At 47.5% G+C, this 16493-nt stretch overlaps 2 protein-coding genes across 11 annotated transcripts in view; one reads left to right on the forward strand and one right to left on the reverse strand.

Annotated features, from left to right (window-relative positions):
• Window positions 1–16484, forward strand: part of CCDC191 (coiled-coil domain containing 191) — a 24573-nt gene extending 8089 nt beyond the window's left edge. For 2 of the 3 annotated variants that reach the window (XM_080393599.1, XM_080393601.1), the window contains exons 7-16: window positions 734–924; window positions 1693–1942; window positions 3278–3747; window positions 4261–4355; window positions 5897–5979; window positions 7342–7443; window positions 8561–8704; window positions 9908–10060; window positions 10410–10564; window positions 12068–16484. In XM_080393599.1, the coding sequence (XP_080249725.1) occupies window positions 734–924; window positions 1693–1942; window positions 3278–3747; window positions 4261–4355; window positions 5897–5979; window positions 7342–7443; window positions 8561–8704; window positions 9908–10060; window positions 10410–10564; window positions 12068–12200 (1776 nt within the window). In that variant the 3' untranslated portion in view covers window positions 12201–16484. The remainder of the gene's footprint in view (window positions 1–733; window positions 925–1692; window positions 1943–3277; window positions 3748–4260; window positions 4356–5896; window positions 5980–7341; window positions 7444–8560; window positions 8705–9907; window positions 10061–10409; window positions 10565–12067) is intronic. The other variant, XM_080393600.1, reaches the window with a different exon arrangement.
• The window catches only part of ZDHHC23 (zDHHC palmitoyltransferase 23), a 28619-nt gene that overhangs the window by 3496 nt on the left and 8630 nt on the right, over window positions 1–16493 (reverse strand). The window contains exons 4-5 of one of the 8 annotated variants that reach the window (XM_080393645.1): window positions 11227–11296; window positions 10571–10766 (exon numbers count right to left, since the gene is read on the reverse strand). The exons of 1 other annotated variant lie outside the window; for it this stretch is intronic. In XM_080393645.1, coding sequence (XP_080249771.1) covers window positions 10731–10766; window positions 11227–11296 — 106 coding nt within the window. In that variant the 3' untranslated portion in view covers window positions 10571–10730. Of the gene's footprint in view, window positions 1–10570; window positions 10814–11226; window positions 11306–16493 lie in introns of those variants that run through there. 6 more of the 8 variants (XM_080393639.1, XM_080393638.1, XM_080393644.1 and 3 more) reach the window with 6 other exon arrangements.

The following is a 16493-nucleotide window of genomic DNA, read 5'->3' on the forward strand; positions in this document are numbered from 1 at the left end:
TCCGTTTTGTAAGTCTCCATTTGGAGATTTCAGTGAGTAAGAGGAATGCAATTAAAACAAGGCATTACGACAAAGGGGAACAGCTGAGTCCTGTGAGTTGACCCACTAGGAGGATCAAAATGAACAGTGTTGCAGTGACAGGGCTAGAATCGTGGGGTAGATTAGATAGCAAATTGCTGTTCTGTACAATGTAAATCACTCCCAGAGGCAGCGAGTCTAATTACACAACAGGGGAAAGGTTTGGCTTCATGCTGGAACAAGGGTGAGCTTAGGTTGTGTCATAAATTCATGCTGGGAAGTATCTTAATTTTTGTCTAAGTTAGAAAAAAGCACACCAAAAAACAAGTGGCCCATGGGAGATATTTGTGAACTGTTCTTAGAAGTGTTTGTAACCGTAGCATCTTAAAGACATTTTCTAGGTTTTGAAATTACTTTCCTCTCTAGAACTTCTATGATCCTCACCCATTTTATTCCTTTATACTTGGTGAACTAAGTGCATTTCATTCAAAAGCATAAAGCCCCGTGATGTTATCCTTCTAGTCCCTTTCTGCTTCTTGTAGAAGACCTGTACATGCTCTGCACTGGGTTTTTTACCCTCAATGTAATTGTTGAAAGTGGGGATACTAAAAAGAATCTCAAAAAGGAAAGTCAAATAAGGGGAAGGGTTGAGAAGATCAGCATTTGTGTGACGGGCTGTACCTTCTCATTGGTTTTCTGAAACTCTCCCATGCAGTGCATGCAGCGACATTTCTCTGCTTGGCTGAAAGTCGTTCTGGAGCACAGAATTAAAATGGGAAAAGCCAGAGCCTTTGCTGACTGGAAATGCCAGTTGAAGGCCCTGCGAGCTTGGAGAAAATATACCTGGGCCCAGAAAGTAGAGCAGGAGACACAGCAATTGGAAGCTCATCTCCGAGATCAAAACAGGTAGTGACCCTACACTGTGGCACTCTTCCTACTGCAGTAGTACTTGGGCACAGCAGCGATCAGGGACCGTAAAAGGGGGTTGCCAGTTAGCCAGCAGGGGGAAAACGGTAGCTTTCTGAGAAAACTGCTACACTGGCCTGTAGTCTGCCAGAGACGCTGGGGCACAGATGAAAAGGAGGACAGAGATAAACAAGAGCTTTAGCACTTTGCAACAAGCCTGCATCTCACTCGCTCTGTAGGTATCTTTCCTGGCAATCTCACCCTGGCTTGCTCTGGACCCCAGAGAATACGAGGTGCCATATTTATTCCTGATTAATATAGTTATTTCCTATTTCAGTAGCAGTACAGCAGAGATCATTTTGGCCAGTGTCTTTCATTAAGGAGGCTGTTGGATGAACTACCTATCAGCCAGAGAAAATTTTGCTCTTGCAGGTGTCTGGCAGGTTGTGTGGTGAGGCACTGCCACTTCCCCCTGTGCAGCTGGCAAGGGAACTTCCTCTTTCAGACCTATCCTACAGATGACACAGGAAATTGCAAAATGTGAACTAGGGAAACTTACTTCAAAACAATGGGCATCCTTTCTGCCCTCCCACTCCTCCTTGGAGAAACTGTACAGCTTTGGAGTGCCTCAGAGTTAGGCCACAAAAAGAGACTCAGGAAATTATGGGGCCTCATGCCATAGCCTGGTCTGCTGTACTTGCTGCAATTGTTTCAGGCAAGCCTGCAGAAGTCTCACTCCTATCGTAACACAAGTGCTTTCTCATTCAGGAAAAAACAACTGTCTGTGGAGCATAACCGGCGACGGCTTTTGCGCTGCTGCTTTCTGGCGTGGCAGCGCTGGAGCCGAGCAGAGACAGAAAAGCAAGAGCTGCAGATCCAGAGGGAGAAGATGAAGAGAAAGATGGCACAGCTGCTGGAGGCAGTGTCACTGGGGCAGGGTGGTCTGGACAGGCCACTGGAGGTTAACAAGCCTGGGACAGCAGAAGTAAACCATCATCAAGATTTGCAGCAAGACAAGGTAAATCCTTCCCATTTTGTTTTTTGTCTATTGGCATTTCAGTACTCTTACAAAGTACTTCTTTTGTGCAGTCTGAAATCAAGAGTACAGAGAAAAGCTTCTTTCCCAGGGTGACCCCCACATAACTGCCTGCAACTGTTCAGGAGGGAAGTCTTTAAAAATCAGAGGCAAAAGTGAAGGACGATGGATGCGTTTTAAAAATAATCTCTAATAATGACAAAGAACAACCCTTCATGCACTGTGAGTCGCAATGAGCATCCCACCCCAGATCGCTTTTGCTGAGAGATTAGTTACATCTTTGATGCCTGCTTAGACTTAGAATGAATAATGCTTGACTGCGTGACAAGAGATTTTGTCATGCCAGTGCAGCTCTCTGGCTTTTAAGCATGGGGGAAAAAAGTTGTCAGTGGCTGTTTCAGATAATGTGCATCACAAGGAGGTGGGAGAGGAGAATCAGAGCTGGCTTCCTTAAATTGTCATTTATCAGGTCAGAGCCTGCCCTTCCTTTCTGTCTATAAAACCTGTACCACAGCAGTATCCCAATCCCAGCATGAGAGCTCACACACACATATTACAGGTCAACCTTTTAGTTTGCTTAAGTGTCAGCAAAAGTTGATTTCCTGCAGTGCTTGTATCATCCTACTAGGCCCATGTTTTTCTTCTGATGCACTGGTAAAATTTGTGCTGGAAGGATGAGACTGAATTTGGGGTTTGACCTAGGAATCAGAAAGCAGATCTTACATCTGATGCTTCTTCAGAGAAAAACCATGTGTCAGAAAAGGTACAGCTTCATTCTGCACTGTGCACCAGTTTCATGGTAATACTTATCAAAGCTGGAGAAGAGGCACGAGGAAGCAGCACCTTGTACACTTCTCTTCCACCTGAAAAGGGATCAGCCATGTAGATCACTTCAACATTTTTTTCTTTTATTCTCCATCTGAGTTCTGAGTGGGGACAACACAGTCCAAAAGGGACAGTGCTAATCCCTGAATAATGAGATAACCCCTGAGAAATGAGCTGTCCTGAGCTGTGCTCCCTAACAAAATAGTCAGGATATATTCCTGCCAGAGCTCTTGCCTGATCAGGATTTCTTCCTCCCAGTGAAATGGCACACAGCTCCCTAACAGTCTTTTCCCACAACCTGTTACTTTGTGCATAACAGGGCCCCTCTGCTGTGGCTAGGAACTGGATAAAGACTGCATAGCTGAGATTACCCTACTTCTCAGGCACCTCACCAGATCTGCATTAAAGAAATACTTACTGCGTAGGAAGGGCAGAAGGGTACTTCATTCTAATCCATGCCAAGTTTTCCTTATTTCTTTTTTTTCCCCCTAGCCAAGTGAAACTGGACTCACACAGAAAGAACCTGATCAGACCAGAGACAACTCTCATTGGGATGCTGCTCACACATCTCATTCCCACAGAAAACCCAAATTTGCCTGGGAGATGACTGTAAAATGTGCAGCCCTGAGTGCCCAGGACCAGGCTGTGTACAGGAATCAAACAGCCGCTCTCCCCCAGCAGTTTCAGGCACCTGGTCCAAAGCCAGCTCCTGCTTATGGTAGCAGTTTTGAACACTGTCATGACTTCCAGCAATGTCTGATTGAGGAGCAGAGGCAGCAGCTTCAGAAACAGCAAGAGCTGATCCTTGAACTGCAGGAAGATCAGAGGCTGAGCAGAGTTAAAGAAGAGTCAGCACAAGGCACGGCTGTAACCCAGCTGCTTAACAACTCTGCTTCACAAATCAGGGAGGAAAAACCGAAGACGGAAGAACAATCCAGGTGCAAGAATACAACCCGTTTGAGGCATATGCCCTCGATAAAGCAGGCTCAATTAGTCAGCATGTCTCATTCCTACTCAAGCTGAGGCAGAATTTGGCGGGCGCACTTCAGCCACGCTAGCATTATTTGCTCTTCTCTCACCTGTGACTTAGCCTCAAGGGTAGTATCAGGCTGGCCACAGTTCTCCATCCTCCCTTTTTGCAATGGCTTGACACCATGTGATCCATACAGGATCCACTTAGAAACAGCAACACTAGAGTGTCACATGTAGTAGCAGCAGGGATTTATGTGGTTAGGAAAAAAGAAAGTGTCATCCTCAGTATTTCAGAACATGCAGCAGCCCTGGGTACTTGACTCCTTTGCAAGGATGCATCATTAATCCCATTTCAAGCAGAAGAAAGGTGTATCAGGGATTCAGAATGAAAATGCAGCACAATGGGGAATAGAAATTACAAGGCCTGTTCCTCAACAATAGGTGGTAGGTGTGAAGCATCATTTGACCGCATTCATTGATGAGTTTCTTTTTTCTTTTCATAGTCCACCTGTTTCTCATAAGCCAGCAAACACCAGGGCAGTGATGCAAAGCAGGAAGCCCTCCAGCCAGCTGATCTCACCTCATCCCATACTGAAAGGTATCGTTCTAGATAGCAAAGACCATTCCAGACCACTTCTCTCAACGGCTTGTCTGAGAACTTTTCCCTTTATTTGCCTCAGCCTTACTGGTTGATGACAGCATGCAAATAAAACTCAGCCCTCTTTCCCAGCCTGACCAGCGCTGTGAGAGGGGGATCTGTCTTCATGCCCAAGTCAGGCATCTGTAAAACCCGGGCCACTGCAAGCCTCTCAAGTCAGTGCTTAGTACGCAGTGGTGGCTAACACTTGTGATTGTTTCTGGTGTGACAGGACTTGGAGAGAGAAGCTCTACAGGGTTTTTTTGCTGTCAGTCTCATTCCCATCATCGTACATCCAAGTAACACTTAAACTGACCAGACATTTTCATCTAACTTTGACAGAGGTATTGAGATTTCAAAGGGAACTAAGTGCCTACCCAAGGTTTTGTGAGATAACAGTAGCTAGGCTGGGGAAGGAGCTCAGGATCCCTGCCTTCTGTGAGATATCTCCCCCCCGTGCCCACACTGGAACAGCATATATGTGTTAAACATGCAGTACAACCTTTTCAAGCAGTAAATTAAGTTCGGGTTCTGTTATATCCCTAGGTCACGTTCTTCCGTATCAACTAGGGGGTGGTCCTGATTGTCTGGAATATGATCATTGTGATGTTTTAACAGTTTTGGGATCACTGTGTTCAGCTCTGATGCTACCTAGTCTAAGCCATCACTCAACTCTGATTTGCCTGAACTGTATGCCTTAGAGACAGTGAGCATATTTTCAGAGCACTCAAGTGCTTTTTTTTGAAGATCAAAAAAACCCGCAGTGAATAAGGTATTGCTGGATGATTTTCCCTTGACAGAGAATCCTGCGACAGCTGAGAGGAGAAAAGAATCTGAGGAAACCTACTGTGGTCAACACACTGAAGCCCCCCCAGTTATCAGTTGCTCTAGCCTGTGCCTTGTTTGCAGCTTCAGAAGCAGCAAGCATGGGTTCTCAACTCCACTGCATGTTCTGTGTGGTCCCCTCAGCACTGTAACACCTTTGCTGATAGCCAACAAGATCACCACATTGCAGTTTATCTCCCAAAAGAAGCATCAAGCAGCAGTTTCTCACTAGTGGGACCAAGTACCTCTGTGTCACTGTGGCGGGGATGCTTTCCATCATGTAATTGCCCTATAATTAAGCAACTGGAGCTTGCTGGAGACCTCCTAGCAATTGCTGCCAAATCAAGTCCTCTGAGCCTCAGCTCTCAAATCAGGGAAGATGAGGATAAAACCCCGAACACAGCTTCTTTCATAACAGCCTCATGGCTGTGACTGTCAGCCAAGGAGGGTAGAGTGAATCTAATTGGGTAGTCCTGAGTCATCTCTTAAATGTTTGTGGGTTCCTTGTTCATGACGCTGCCAGCCATAAGAAGCAGCAGAAAGCAAGTCCCTTTGTCTGGCCACTGCAGGTCAACAGGGGCCCGGCAGTAGAGTGAAGTGGTCATCCTTGTTCACCCAACTTCTGCCATTATCCTATAGCTCGTTTCCACTAAGCCTTACATCCTCTGTTTCTATAGCTATGGAGGAGAGAGCAACTCAGCGGGCAGAACGGAGGAGGAAACTAGAAGAAGCTAAGCAACAAAGAGAAGAGGCAAAATTGGTAAGGGAAATGGAAAGTGAAATATCTCTTTCACACCATTCCAGTTACAAGAAATGCTGTTTTAACCCCAAAGTTAGGGACCAAGAAAAGGCCCTTTATATAAAACGGGAGTTTTATAGCTTGTGAGAAAGCAGATGTCCAGCACACATCAAAAGGAGTAGTTAATACTGCATTTGCATATGGTGACAGCACTAGCTGTGCCGTATCACAGGCAGACACTTCATGTTAATGCAGCTGCAATTCTGGAAGCAGCCTCCCTTACTCCCAATACTTTTTTAACACCTACCCCGTAACTTGTCTTTGCCAAGGATGGGAAGGATGGAAGTGCTTGCAGACATCTACTCGACTGGACCTGCCAATGGTGATTTCCCTTCCCCTGCCTTTCCTGTCTGGTCATGTGCAGTTCGAGGACATGCAGTCTCACCCAGTCAAAATCCTGCATCTTTCTAGCAAATCTCTGCTGAAGAGAGAAGATACTGACAATGTTTGCATAGTTAATACACAAATTCTGTGACACACATCTAACAGAGGAGCCTTCTTAGCTTCAGGGCATTAAGCTATTACTGAAAACATTGATAGTAAATTGTATTAGGTTAGAAAGCTCAGAACAAGGGGTCCTAAAACAACCAGCATTTCTTCCTTCTGCAAGCAAGAGAGGTGCACTCACATACACAGGAGGCTGAAATGAGCTCTAGAGAACGCTAACCACAGAGTGGACAGACAAGCACCAGGTTAGTTTTCCTCACCTGCAGTTGCCACAGTTGTAGAAATCAGGAAGCACAGTCATAATAATCATGCATTATGGTTCCTGTGGGTTTTAGGCCTTTGATACATACATTGAGAGTGAAAGCTTTGTGAAATGAAAATAGAGCGGGGTTTGCAAGGGGAGTAGATAAACATTCAGAGAAGTATATTTTGCCAAGTATGGCCAGTACCGAAGTACCTTCAGTGTTTGGAGAAAGAAATGTTTGGGTACCTGTAATGCTGCTCTGCATGGAGAAGTAAAACTTCAGAGCAGAGCCCAGGGCTTCTGAAATGACTTCAGCTATCAGGTTATCGATGAATAACGTGTATGGCTTAAATTTTTTAGAGGAGTAGTGGGCAAATACTGTAAGTTAGGGCAAAGATAGATAGACAGATAGATGTAATAGAAAAAACAGTCCCTTCTTCCTCTCCCTTCCACGGTTCACTGTCCAACACAGATCATGTCTAGTATGTATGTGACAAAGTCTGTTTCCTTCTGAAGCTTCAGGTGCTGGTCTGTACTAGAGGAATACTGGGAAAGCTTAGAGGTCTGTGTTCTCTGAAAAGGTCACTTGCACCAAATTAAATTTTACCTTTCTCCATTTTCTCCATTTCAAGGCCCAGCTGAAGGCTGAAGAGGAAGCACGACAGAGGAAAGAGGCCGAGGAAAAGAAAGCTCAGCAGGAAAAACGACGGGAGGAGAGAAGGCAGCAGAAGCTGGTGACCAAACACCTCACCTGTTTCCCCCCCTTTAGCAGGGATAGGGAAGCGGAGCCGTTACCCGCTAGCACTCACTCAGACCAATGTGAGCTGAAGGTCTTCACTAGTAGAGCAGAGCCGCTATATCCACTCACCACCTTCCCCCTTTTTGGCAATATTAGAGGAAGAGCCGTGGGCTGAACGTGTTATGAAGTATATATTATCTGTCTCATCAGCAGGACTAGAGGGCCCAGCTGGTGGGCCTTCACTGCTGAGGTACAGCCGCATAAGCCCCCCACACTGGCAGCATGCTCAGCCTGCTTTCAGACTGCTCCTTCCACTTGTATCCCCGCTCCAGTATACACAATGATACCAGTCACAAACACACAATTTAAAAGTAAACAAGCCTGACAGTTAGACTGGGGGCAACATTCCACCTGAAGGATAGAAGCTTCCTCTCCTAGGAGCTAGCCTAAGAACAGTCCCACTTCATTATTGTTACTTGGAAATGAGCTGTCCTGATAACCCAAATAGCGCACTTGAAATCCTACAGGAATCTGACCTACGACTACTGCTCTACTTGGACTGAGCGTTTTAGGATGTTTGACCTTCATCCCTGAGTCTCAGCCAAAAGTAATATTGTACAGTTACATAACACCCACTATTTAGGCTAGACTAAGAGGTAGCGTCCATGTGTAAACTCAGAATCATTTCTGGACATGTTTTCAGTCTAGTTTTATAAACATAGAAAGCTGCCCTCCTCAAAGCTCCCCTCCCCACATGATGAAGCCCCATGAAGAGGGGGTTCCTGCTGTGTCAGCACTGGTGGTAGCCACAGACTATGTATCTGCTACAGTAACACCAAACTGCAGTGCTGAGGGAAGGCCACGTGCTCATACATGGCCCAAGGAAATGTCCAGAAATACCATCATCTTCCATGAGAATTTTCAAGACCATTTGCTCCGCTTTCTACCACAGGTTCTAGTACACAGGGTCATGTCTGGTCTGCACTGCTAAAGATGCAGATCCCCATTCCCTGTCAGGTCAGGACCTCCAGCTCCAGTGTGATAATCCATTGGTATTGCTTAACATCCTTTTTACCCAGAGTGAATCAAAACTACTGCTCTTTGTATTGTAGAAAGAGCTGGAGAAGCAGAGGATGCTGGAGAAAGAGCAGCAGCTCCAGAAAAAGGCCAGAGATCACTATGAGAAGGTCCTGCTCAGAAAACTGGGAATGGTGCCATGGAAAAGGTTGAGGGAGCAAGCCAAGGAAAACCTGGTGGTAAGTGCTGAGGAGAGGAAAGGACTGGTGCCATGGGAGGAAGGGAAAAAGCATGGATGCAGCACTTAGCAGAAGCCTTAATAGGCTCTTAAGCAAGGTAGAGATGGAAAAAGCAGAAATTCTCCCTGCACATCCTGACCTGTATTAGCTCTTTAAATCAGCCCATCTGACAATAATCATGAAAGGTCATCAAAAAGCCACAAAGTTGTCATCCTTATTTGTAGCTGATTAAACAGGAACCAAAAGGACAGAGAAAGGAACGAATTTCAATCTAATGAGAAGTCATCTTTTATTAGCCTCCACTTGTCTGCAGTACTGCCACGTGATTTGATGCCAATAACACAGTGGGAGTTAGTTTAGTGTGATACAGCCAAAAAAATAAATTGAAGTTATATGACGTGAGCCTGTTCTCTTGCTCCACAGCAAAGCCAATCAGTAAGATGCTGCCAAGCCACTGTAGTTCTGGCAGTTAACCCCAGCGTATCACTAGGCTTTTCCCTCTCTCTGGAGTTGCTGCTGGTGCAGCGTTGGCTGCTGCTAGATGTAGGACACCCACAGGTGGTAATCCAGTGATCTGCTCTAGCCTGGCCATATCTTCAGCACAGAATAGCAAGCGGTAGCTTCTGAGACCTTGACACGTGAATATTGCTAATGAAAACATTTTTGTACATGACTGAGCTGGCATGCCTTGTCAGGGGTGGACTAATACCACTTGCCGTATCCTGAAGATTCAGCCAGAGCCCAGGGCTAAGCTGGCAAACTTCCATTTAAGTCACTGGAACTGCAGCTACTTACAGCACTCGAGCAAATGCACATAGGCCTCCGGCTGGGAAGGAGTAGAGGGATAGCAGCTGCTCCGAAAGTCCACCCTGCTGGCCAGCGTTATGGACGGGGCTGGACTAAACCGTTACGGGCCATGCGTCTGCTTCATTCACAACAGGTTAAACTGAGCATCTAATTAATTCAAAAGGCTGTTCTCTGGAAGTGACACAGCAGTAGCCTGATAGAAACTTGTCTTGTTCCTTATGCTGATCCCTCCTTGGGGGAACCTATCCTGTAAGTTATTCAAGCTGTCAGACATCTGCATTTTGAGGGGCCCAAAAAGCTGAGGTGATTTTCTCGCGTACCCGGTTTCCTGTAGCTTTATGTTTATGTAATCGCTAGTTGCAGTCACTAGCTGCTGTCTCTGCTGTCTTTACTCAGACGGCACAAAGGCACCACTGCTTGGGCCTGCAGAGGAAGTGCCTGGTGTCTTGGCTCCAGGACACCCAGAGGAGCCTCACAGAGAAAGCGGCTCAGGCTGAGGACTTCTATTCCTGCATGCTGCTGCGACGGGGCTTCAGGAACTGGCTAAAGGTTTGCCTGCACCACAGCAGAGAAACGATACCGAGCAAGCTACTGCTGCCACGCTTCCCCCTCGCTGGAGTGCCGCTTCATACGCTTGCAGCCCAGCCTTTGCTGAGTTGCACTGTCCCCATTCCAGCAACGTCTTTCCCTTCTTCAGAGACCTTGCAGCTCACCGCTTTCCATCCTCCTCCTCCACCTTTGCACTCTCACCCTGCTCCCTGCTGATTTTCCTCCACTCCTGTCCCCATTACCCTTCACTGCTACAGTCTCAGCGCTGCTGCTCTGTTTCTGGTTTATTGGGCTGGGGGATGGGAGAAAGAAACCATTTTTCTCCTCTTTCTCTGTGCTTCTTCCCTAGTACAAGGATTATCTCTCCAGTCTGGAGGAGAGAGCGAGTGCCCTCCATGCAGCCTGCCTCATGAGGAAGTACTTCTGGGCATGGTTTGATCTGATCATGGAAGAAAAATGTACCTTATGGGAGAAGCTAAAGATTGCTACTGAACACAGTAACAAGTAAGTGCGCTCCCTTGCCAGCAGTTCTTTTTACTTAGGTTTCATATAACTTACAGATTATTATTTTAGAGACCAGTTTTGACATATCAATTGTCAGCTCCCCAAGAACATGTGAAACAGGTTCTTTACTGCTGGTATTTTGTTTCTGTGATATGTACAGACAACATCAGCAGAGGTTTCTGGTAAGAATTTTCCATGTAGCCTGGAAAATGAAACGCAGTAGTAACTTTCGCAGGACTTTCAAACCTGCTGAAAGAGAATACAGTGAAAGCAGGTAAGTAGCTGAAACTTTCTAAGCTGATTAGCAGATCCAGCCAGGCAGCTTCTGCTAAAAGCTGCCTGAGGAAAATCTTTTAAGTACAATTATAGCAAGCCAAATGATTGTGCAGGAATTACACTGTACTGCTTTGTCCACAGCAGATGATTTAGTTCACAAATCCAAAGGTGATCAACTAGAAACTCTGCTTAAGGAAGCTCTCCCTTTATGCCATTGTCAACCTGGCTTGACAGTGAGAACTGCAGGGGACAGTTCAACCCATCATGACTGGAGCTGGATGCAGCCAGTTCACTTACTGTCCCGTAACTGCACTAGCCATGCATTGTAACAGGAAGAAAAAAACTATTGTCAAAGTTCAGCAGAAAACAGAAGCGTGTTCACGTACCTCATCATGAAAGCATGCCAGCTGCATGGAGTCACGAATAGGCTGCGCCTGTGCATAGCCCGAACAGGATCTGCAGCACCTCGGAGGAATAAATTAAATTAAATTCACCTCTTGCATGGTAGAGCAAACCTGTTCTAGCTTGCTGTGTCAGTAAGATCAGAACAGAGCACAATTTAACCCAACAAGCCATCAAACTGAAGGAACCAGGGAAAATTCAGACCCGGGAAGAGACTAGATTCATTCTATGTATGGTCTCATATTAGGAGCATAATCACCTGACATTCCTCATTCTCTCTTCCCCCAGCGACTGGCCAAGGGCAGTTCAGACCTTGGCATAGCAAACTATTCTTTAGACAGGACCGTTGCTCCCTATGGCCCCTATGGGAACCCAAGGCAAGGCACCTTTGGTGGGGTGATTAAAATCAGGTAAGAATTAAGAGCCCAGCTGCCTGCGCTCACAAGCAGTTGGTCAGGACCAAAGGACCCTGCATTTTTCCTGAAGAAACTGCTTTCAGAGACTCTGTTTATTCTTCAAGAAACATCTTTCATCTTCAGAGTGCTAAGCAAACACCAGCTAATGAATCCTGTCGGGGGGAGGAGCAAAATTCTGGAGGGAGAGGAATAGAGAAGGGCAATGTGTTATTTTTCCCTCGCGTGATTGACATATTAATGGAGTGATCTGCATGTAGATATTTAACATGTCACAGTCCAGACTAGCAGCAGAAAGGACAAATCCCGCAGCTGTTATAGGGGAGTTCCCCCCTCAAATGGAACTAATCTTTTGATTACCTGTTGTTATATAAACGTCACTTTGTTCCTTCTGTCCCCAATGTTTTTTAAGGAGACTCACACTGAATGCGTTCAAGGCGTGGAGGCAGTACCCATTACTGATGAAAAAGGAAAGAGAGAGGGAGGAAAGGAGAAACCAGCTCCGCAGGAGAGTAGCTGAAATTCTCCCCAACTTCCAAACGTGACAGAAGAGAGTCAAAGGAGACTGGGAAAGGGGACAGAAAGACTGATGCTGTTCAGTGCTGTCTTCCTGCTGACTGAAACAAACCCAAGGGGAAGTCCTGTCCAGTGCAAACGGTCTCACAGCCAAAGGAAGCTCCCTGGGGTCGCTGCTGTCGTAAACGAAGCATATATGAAAACTTCTCTGATGGTTTTGTTTTGCACTCCAGGGGGTTATTCCCCACAAGGTCCTCCTCGTGTGAAGTCTCCGTACGAGTGTCTTGGCTGGTGGCAGCACGGCCTAGGTAACCAAACCCTAGCACAGAGCGTGTTTCGGGCCAAGACCGTTTCCACACGCAGAGCTGCAGCACTGACACAAATCCTCCTCCATCACAGGAAGCACAGGACTGAACTGCACCTGTTTTTCCTTAAGCAGTCACCTGGTGCTTTTCTGTTGCCAGCACTCTGTAGGGTGACAGCCTGATCAGAGAGCAAACAGACCCGACTGTCAGCTGACCCCTAACCACCACTGTGAACTTGGCCACCCAGAGAACAGGTTCTAGCTAACTGTGCCAGGAGAGTTTGGATGGGAGGAGGAGAGGGAAGAGCTATTTATGCAGATCATATTTGCTAACAATCCAGATCACAGCATCGTGTATGAACAACCTAAAACCTGGATTCTTTTTCAAGGGACTGCCTAGTTCACAGCACTGGCCAGCTCACAAGCACTGCGCTTTGATTCTGGTGGCAAGCAGCAATTCCAAGTTTATAAACCTCTATCTTCTTGTCATTTAAACATTTTCTAAGCTGTTTAACTGTAGTATTAAAGGATGTATTGTGCAAGTCTATCTGGGCCTTTTTGCTTGATCCAGCACTTCAAAACACCCTAAAAATCCAAGAAAAAGGCAGGCTGTTTTTTTACATAAGCTAAAGCTGACATGATTAAAATGAAAGTTTCCTATCACTGTTCAAACTTAACCTGCAGCACAGTGCAGACAGGGTAATGCCGTTAAGGTACGGCATGTCTTGTCTTAGCAACAGCATAAGGCAGGAATCTGGAATGACTTCCCCCTCACAACAAGACAGGCAAAGTTCTCTCCAAAAGCATTTGGCAGTACAGGGAGCACTTGGGTAATGCCAAGAAAACAGTTTACTGTTATCTGTTGCATCGGGTAATTTTTAAAACCTGTATATGCACGGAAAGTTTCCAATAAACCCGAATCTGAAATGAACACAACTGAGCTGGTGGTGCTAATTGTGTCAGAGGCTGTCTGGGTGGCACTAGACAGAAGTCCAGCGTCAGGGACCCAGACTGGCACCAAGCGCTGCAGGTGAAGTGGTACAGGGCAGGTCAAGGTGCCGAAGCACAGCAGCAGGCTCCAGAACTTTAGCATTGGGAATTTGTCCATGCAGAGAGCTCACGGGGGTGCAGTCGGAGAGTCCCTCTGCCCAGAAAAGCCAGGCAAGACTCTTGGCGCAGATCTGAAGACAACTGTCACTCCCAGGTGACCCCCCACTGCCATCCTCTACAACCCATGGATGTTTACGTCTCCCAAAGGCTGCTTACAGACCTGAGCACCAGCAGGTCAGATGAGCGCATTATCCCAGTGCAGGGAGCTGAAGGTGCCTGCGTGGAGTGTGGGCGAGCACAGACCATCTGGCTGCATTAAAAAGCAGATTGTGAGAGGAAGCGATAAGCTGAGAGGGCCGAATAACTTGCCTTGCAGGAAAGAACCGGCACTGCAGAAGGGTGGCATCATTTGCAGAGGACTGAGCCAAAGAGGCAGGGAGGAGCGGGGCTGGGGGCTGAGCTACCAAACTGACACCCCAGGGCAGCCAGCAGCCACACTTGGTGCTACCAGCGGCAACCCAGGGGCAGCCAGCAACCACGCTGGGTGCTACCAGCAGCAACCCAGTTTCTCTTAGCGCACTCTCTCCCTTTGGAAGCCTCTCCCACGTAGTGCCTAACGAGCTCCTGGAACACCTCCGAATCAGCTCTTACGCTCCCCAAGTACTGGTGGCCTTTTCCCAAGCTGACTTCCTCCTTACCCAGGCTTGGCAACAAACAGCAGGGAAAGTCTCCAGCCCACCATCCATCTGGATTCACGGCATAAGGAGGGCAGCAACGCAGAGGATGAGAGGTGAGGGCATATCCTTTCTCAGCTAGAGAGAAGGAAGCGTTACAGCCAGCCGGAGACAGGACATGCTGCAGCTGTAAGGACAGTAGCAGGAATACAGAGCAGCAGCGTGGGTGCACCCACGTGCAGCCTGGTCTTGACCTCAGCAACAGGCTGAGCAGGTGTTGGATCTGCACCTCACAGCTGAAAGGGTGCCCCAAACCACTGGCTACTCAGGGGAGTATCCCATTTACTGAACTGCAGATTCTTTCCCAGCAATGCCATAGTTGCACATTTTGTCGTCGAGGCTCACAGCTCCCACTCGCCATCCATGAAAATAATACTGCTTATGTGGATTATAAATCCCCCCCAAAGAACTCAAAGTACTGTCAAGGCTTGCTTTAGAAACCGGCCTTTGATTCCAAAACTCTCACCTTCAAGGGTTTTCTTCTATTCTTAGTAGCCTTGAAAAACTGATTCTCCAGGTAAGACACCGTTTGGCTGGACATTCCAGCAGCAAGAAGCCAGATCCAGGAGGACCTGTGCTTTGACACCCCTTTGCCCTTGCCTACTGCTAACGCAGTGCTAGCACAGAGCTGAAGCCTCAGCTGGATCCAGCTGAAGGACAGGGATGACGTTGAGGGATCAGGCGCATGCACGCTGAACGTGGTCTGAATCAAAGGGGAGAGGAGAAGCCCCTCAACTTCCCCATTCAGTCCACACCTGGCTGAAACAACTCCTGCCTCCTTGGCAGAAGCAAGGCTGTGCCTGATGCTGCTGCCGAGAGACTGCACAGGACACCCCTAAAATCCCTGGCATGATGATAGTGTTTTGCAAATTAAAGCTCCAGCAAACATTTCCCAGCAGGAGGGTGACATACAGAAAAGCTTGTTAGACCAAGGAAACAGCTTCAGCCTGCAGCTGTGCCAAAACATCCCTCCTGCTCCCGTGCTTGGTTAGACACAGATGTCAATGCCTTAATGCTGGTCATCAGCCCACACTCTCACAGCTCAGGCACGCTCCTGCCTGTCAGCTCCTTGCTTTTCTTAGCAAGAGAGGGAGGTGGCTGCACAGCCAGACTTTCCTTCTCCTGCACAGGGAGGGAGAGAGGATTTTCACTTCGGTACAACAGCAAATGCAGAAGTGACTGCAAACTCCCCTTCCCCCTCCACTCCACCCCCTGCAGACACCTGCCCTCCAGAGTTCCTGCATGCTTTCCGAAAGGCCTCAACCAAAAACATCTTCTCCTCGGTGAATCTGTACACCAGTCCTTCAAAGCCTCCAAGGCCCAGCTCAAACTGGACTTGAAACACTGCCTGAAGCACTAAACCATTCCCTCTGCCTCCTCCCAGGCAAACGAGACTGTAGCTGGGGACTGCAGTTAGACTGGGACGGGTCCACACACCACTGCAGGCTGATCCACAGCTCGCATCTTGGCCGGCCTGTTACGGACACCGGCCGCAGTAGCACACCTTGGCCTTCCCCAGCACCAGCTGCCACTCCAGGCATGCTCCCGCTGTGCAGGGGGACATGGCAAGCCGCAAGGGAGGAAAAAAAATAAGAGCTGGGGAGAGGCAGTAGTCTCACGTGACCCTGTCATCAGCACTGGAGTTAACGAAGCTGGTGGCTGCTGGCGTGTGAGAAGTCTTGACACGTTTTCTGCACACACCGCTCTCACCTAACTACAAGCCCGGCTCACTGCTACCGCAAGGTCCTCGTTGTCAGCGAGTGCAAAGTAATCCTCAAAGAGAAACAGCTGAACAGCAGACGCAAGTACCACCCAGGCAAATCAAAGCAGAGCTCTGGGAACAAAAGGCACCTGTGATTCTACTCATTGAAAGTCATCTTGCCTTTCAGCAGATGTCCCAATATACCAACAGAATCAAAGGCTACATCTTTTCCCACTGCACAGAGAATATCCATATCATTTCCAAACATGGCTTAGAAGAGGGTTTAAATTAAGAGACTGTTCCTTTTAGGGGTTCTGGATCTATTGTGTGGGCAAGTGTAGGAGGGCAAGCCAGACACTGGACAACAGGCTGGGAGCCTGATGCCACTCATAATGGATTGATTGCTCATGGGATGCAAGATCCTGGTTCAGATCCCCACTGTGGGGGAACATCCCTAGTTTCCAGGCTATCGAGAACTAACAAACCCAAAAATTAACTCTTGCTGAACTGGAAGAGCACTTGTTTCCTAGCT

Source organism: Falco punctatus (genome assembly GCF_963210335.1).
Source record: "Falco punctatus genome assembly, chromosome: 6".
In the NCBI taxonomy this organism is placed as follows: Eukaryota; Metazoa; Chordata; class Aves; order Falconiformes; family Falconidae; genus Falco; species Falco punctatus.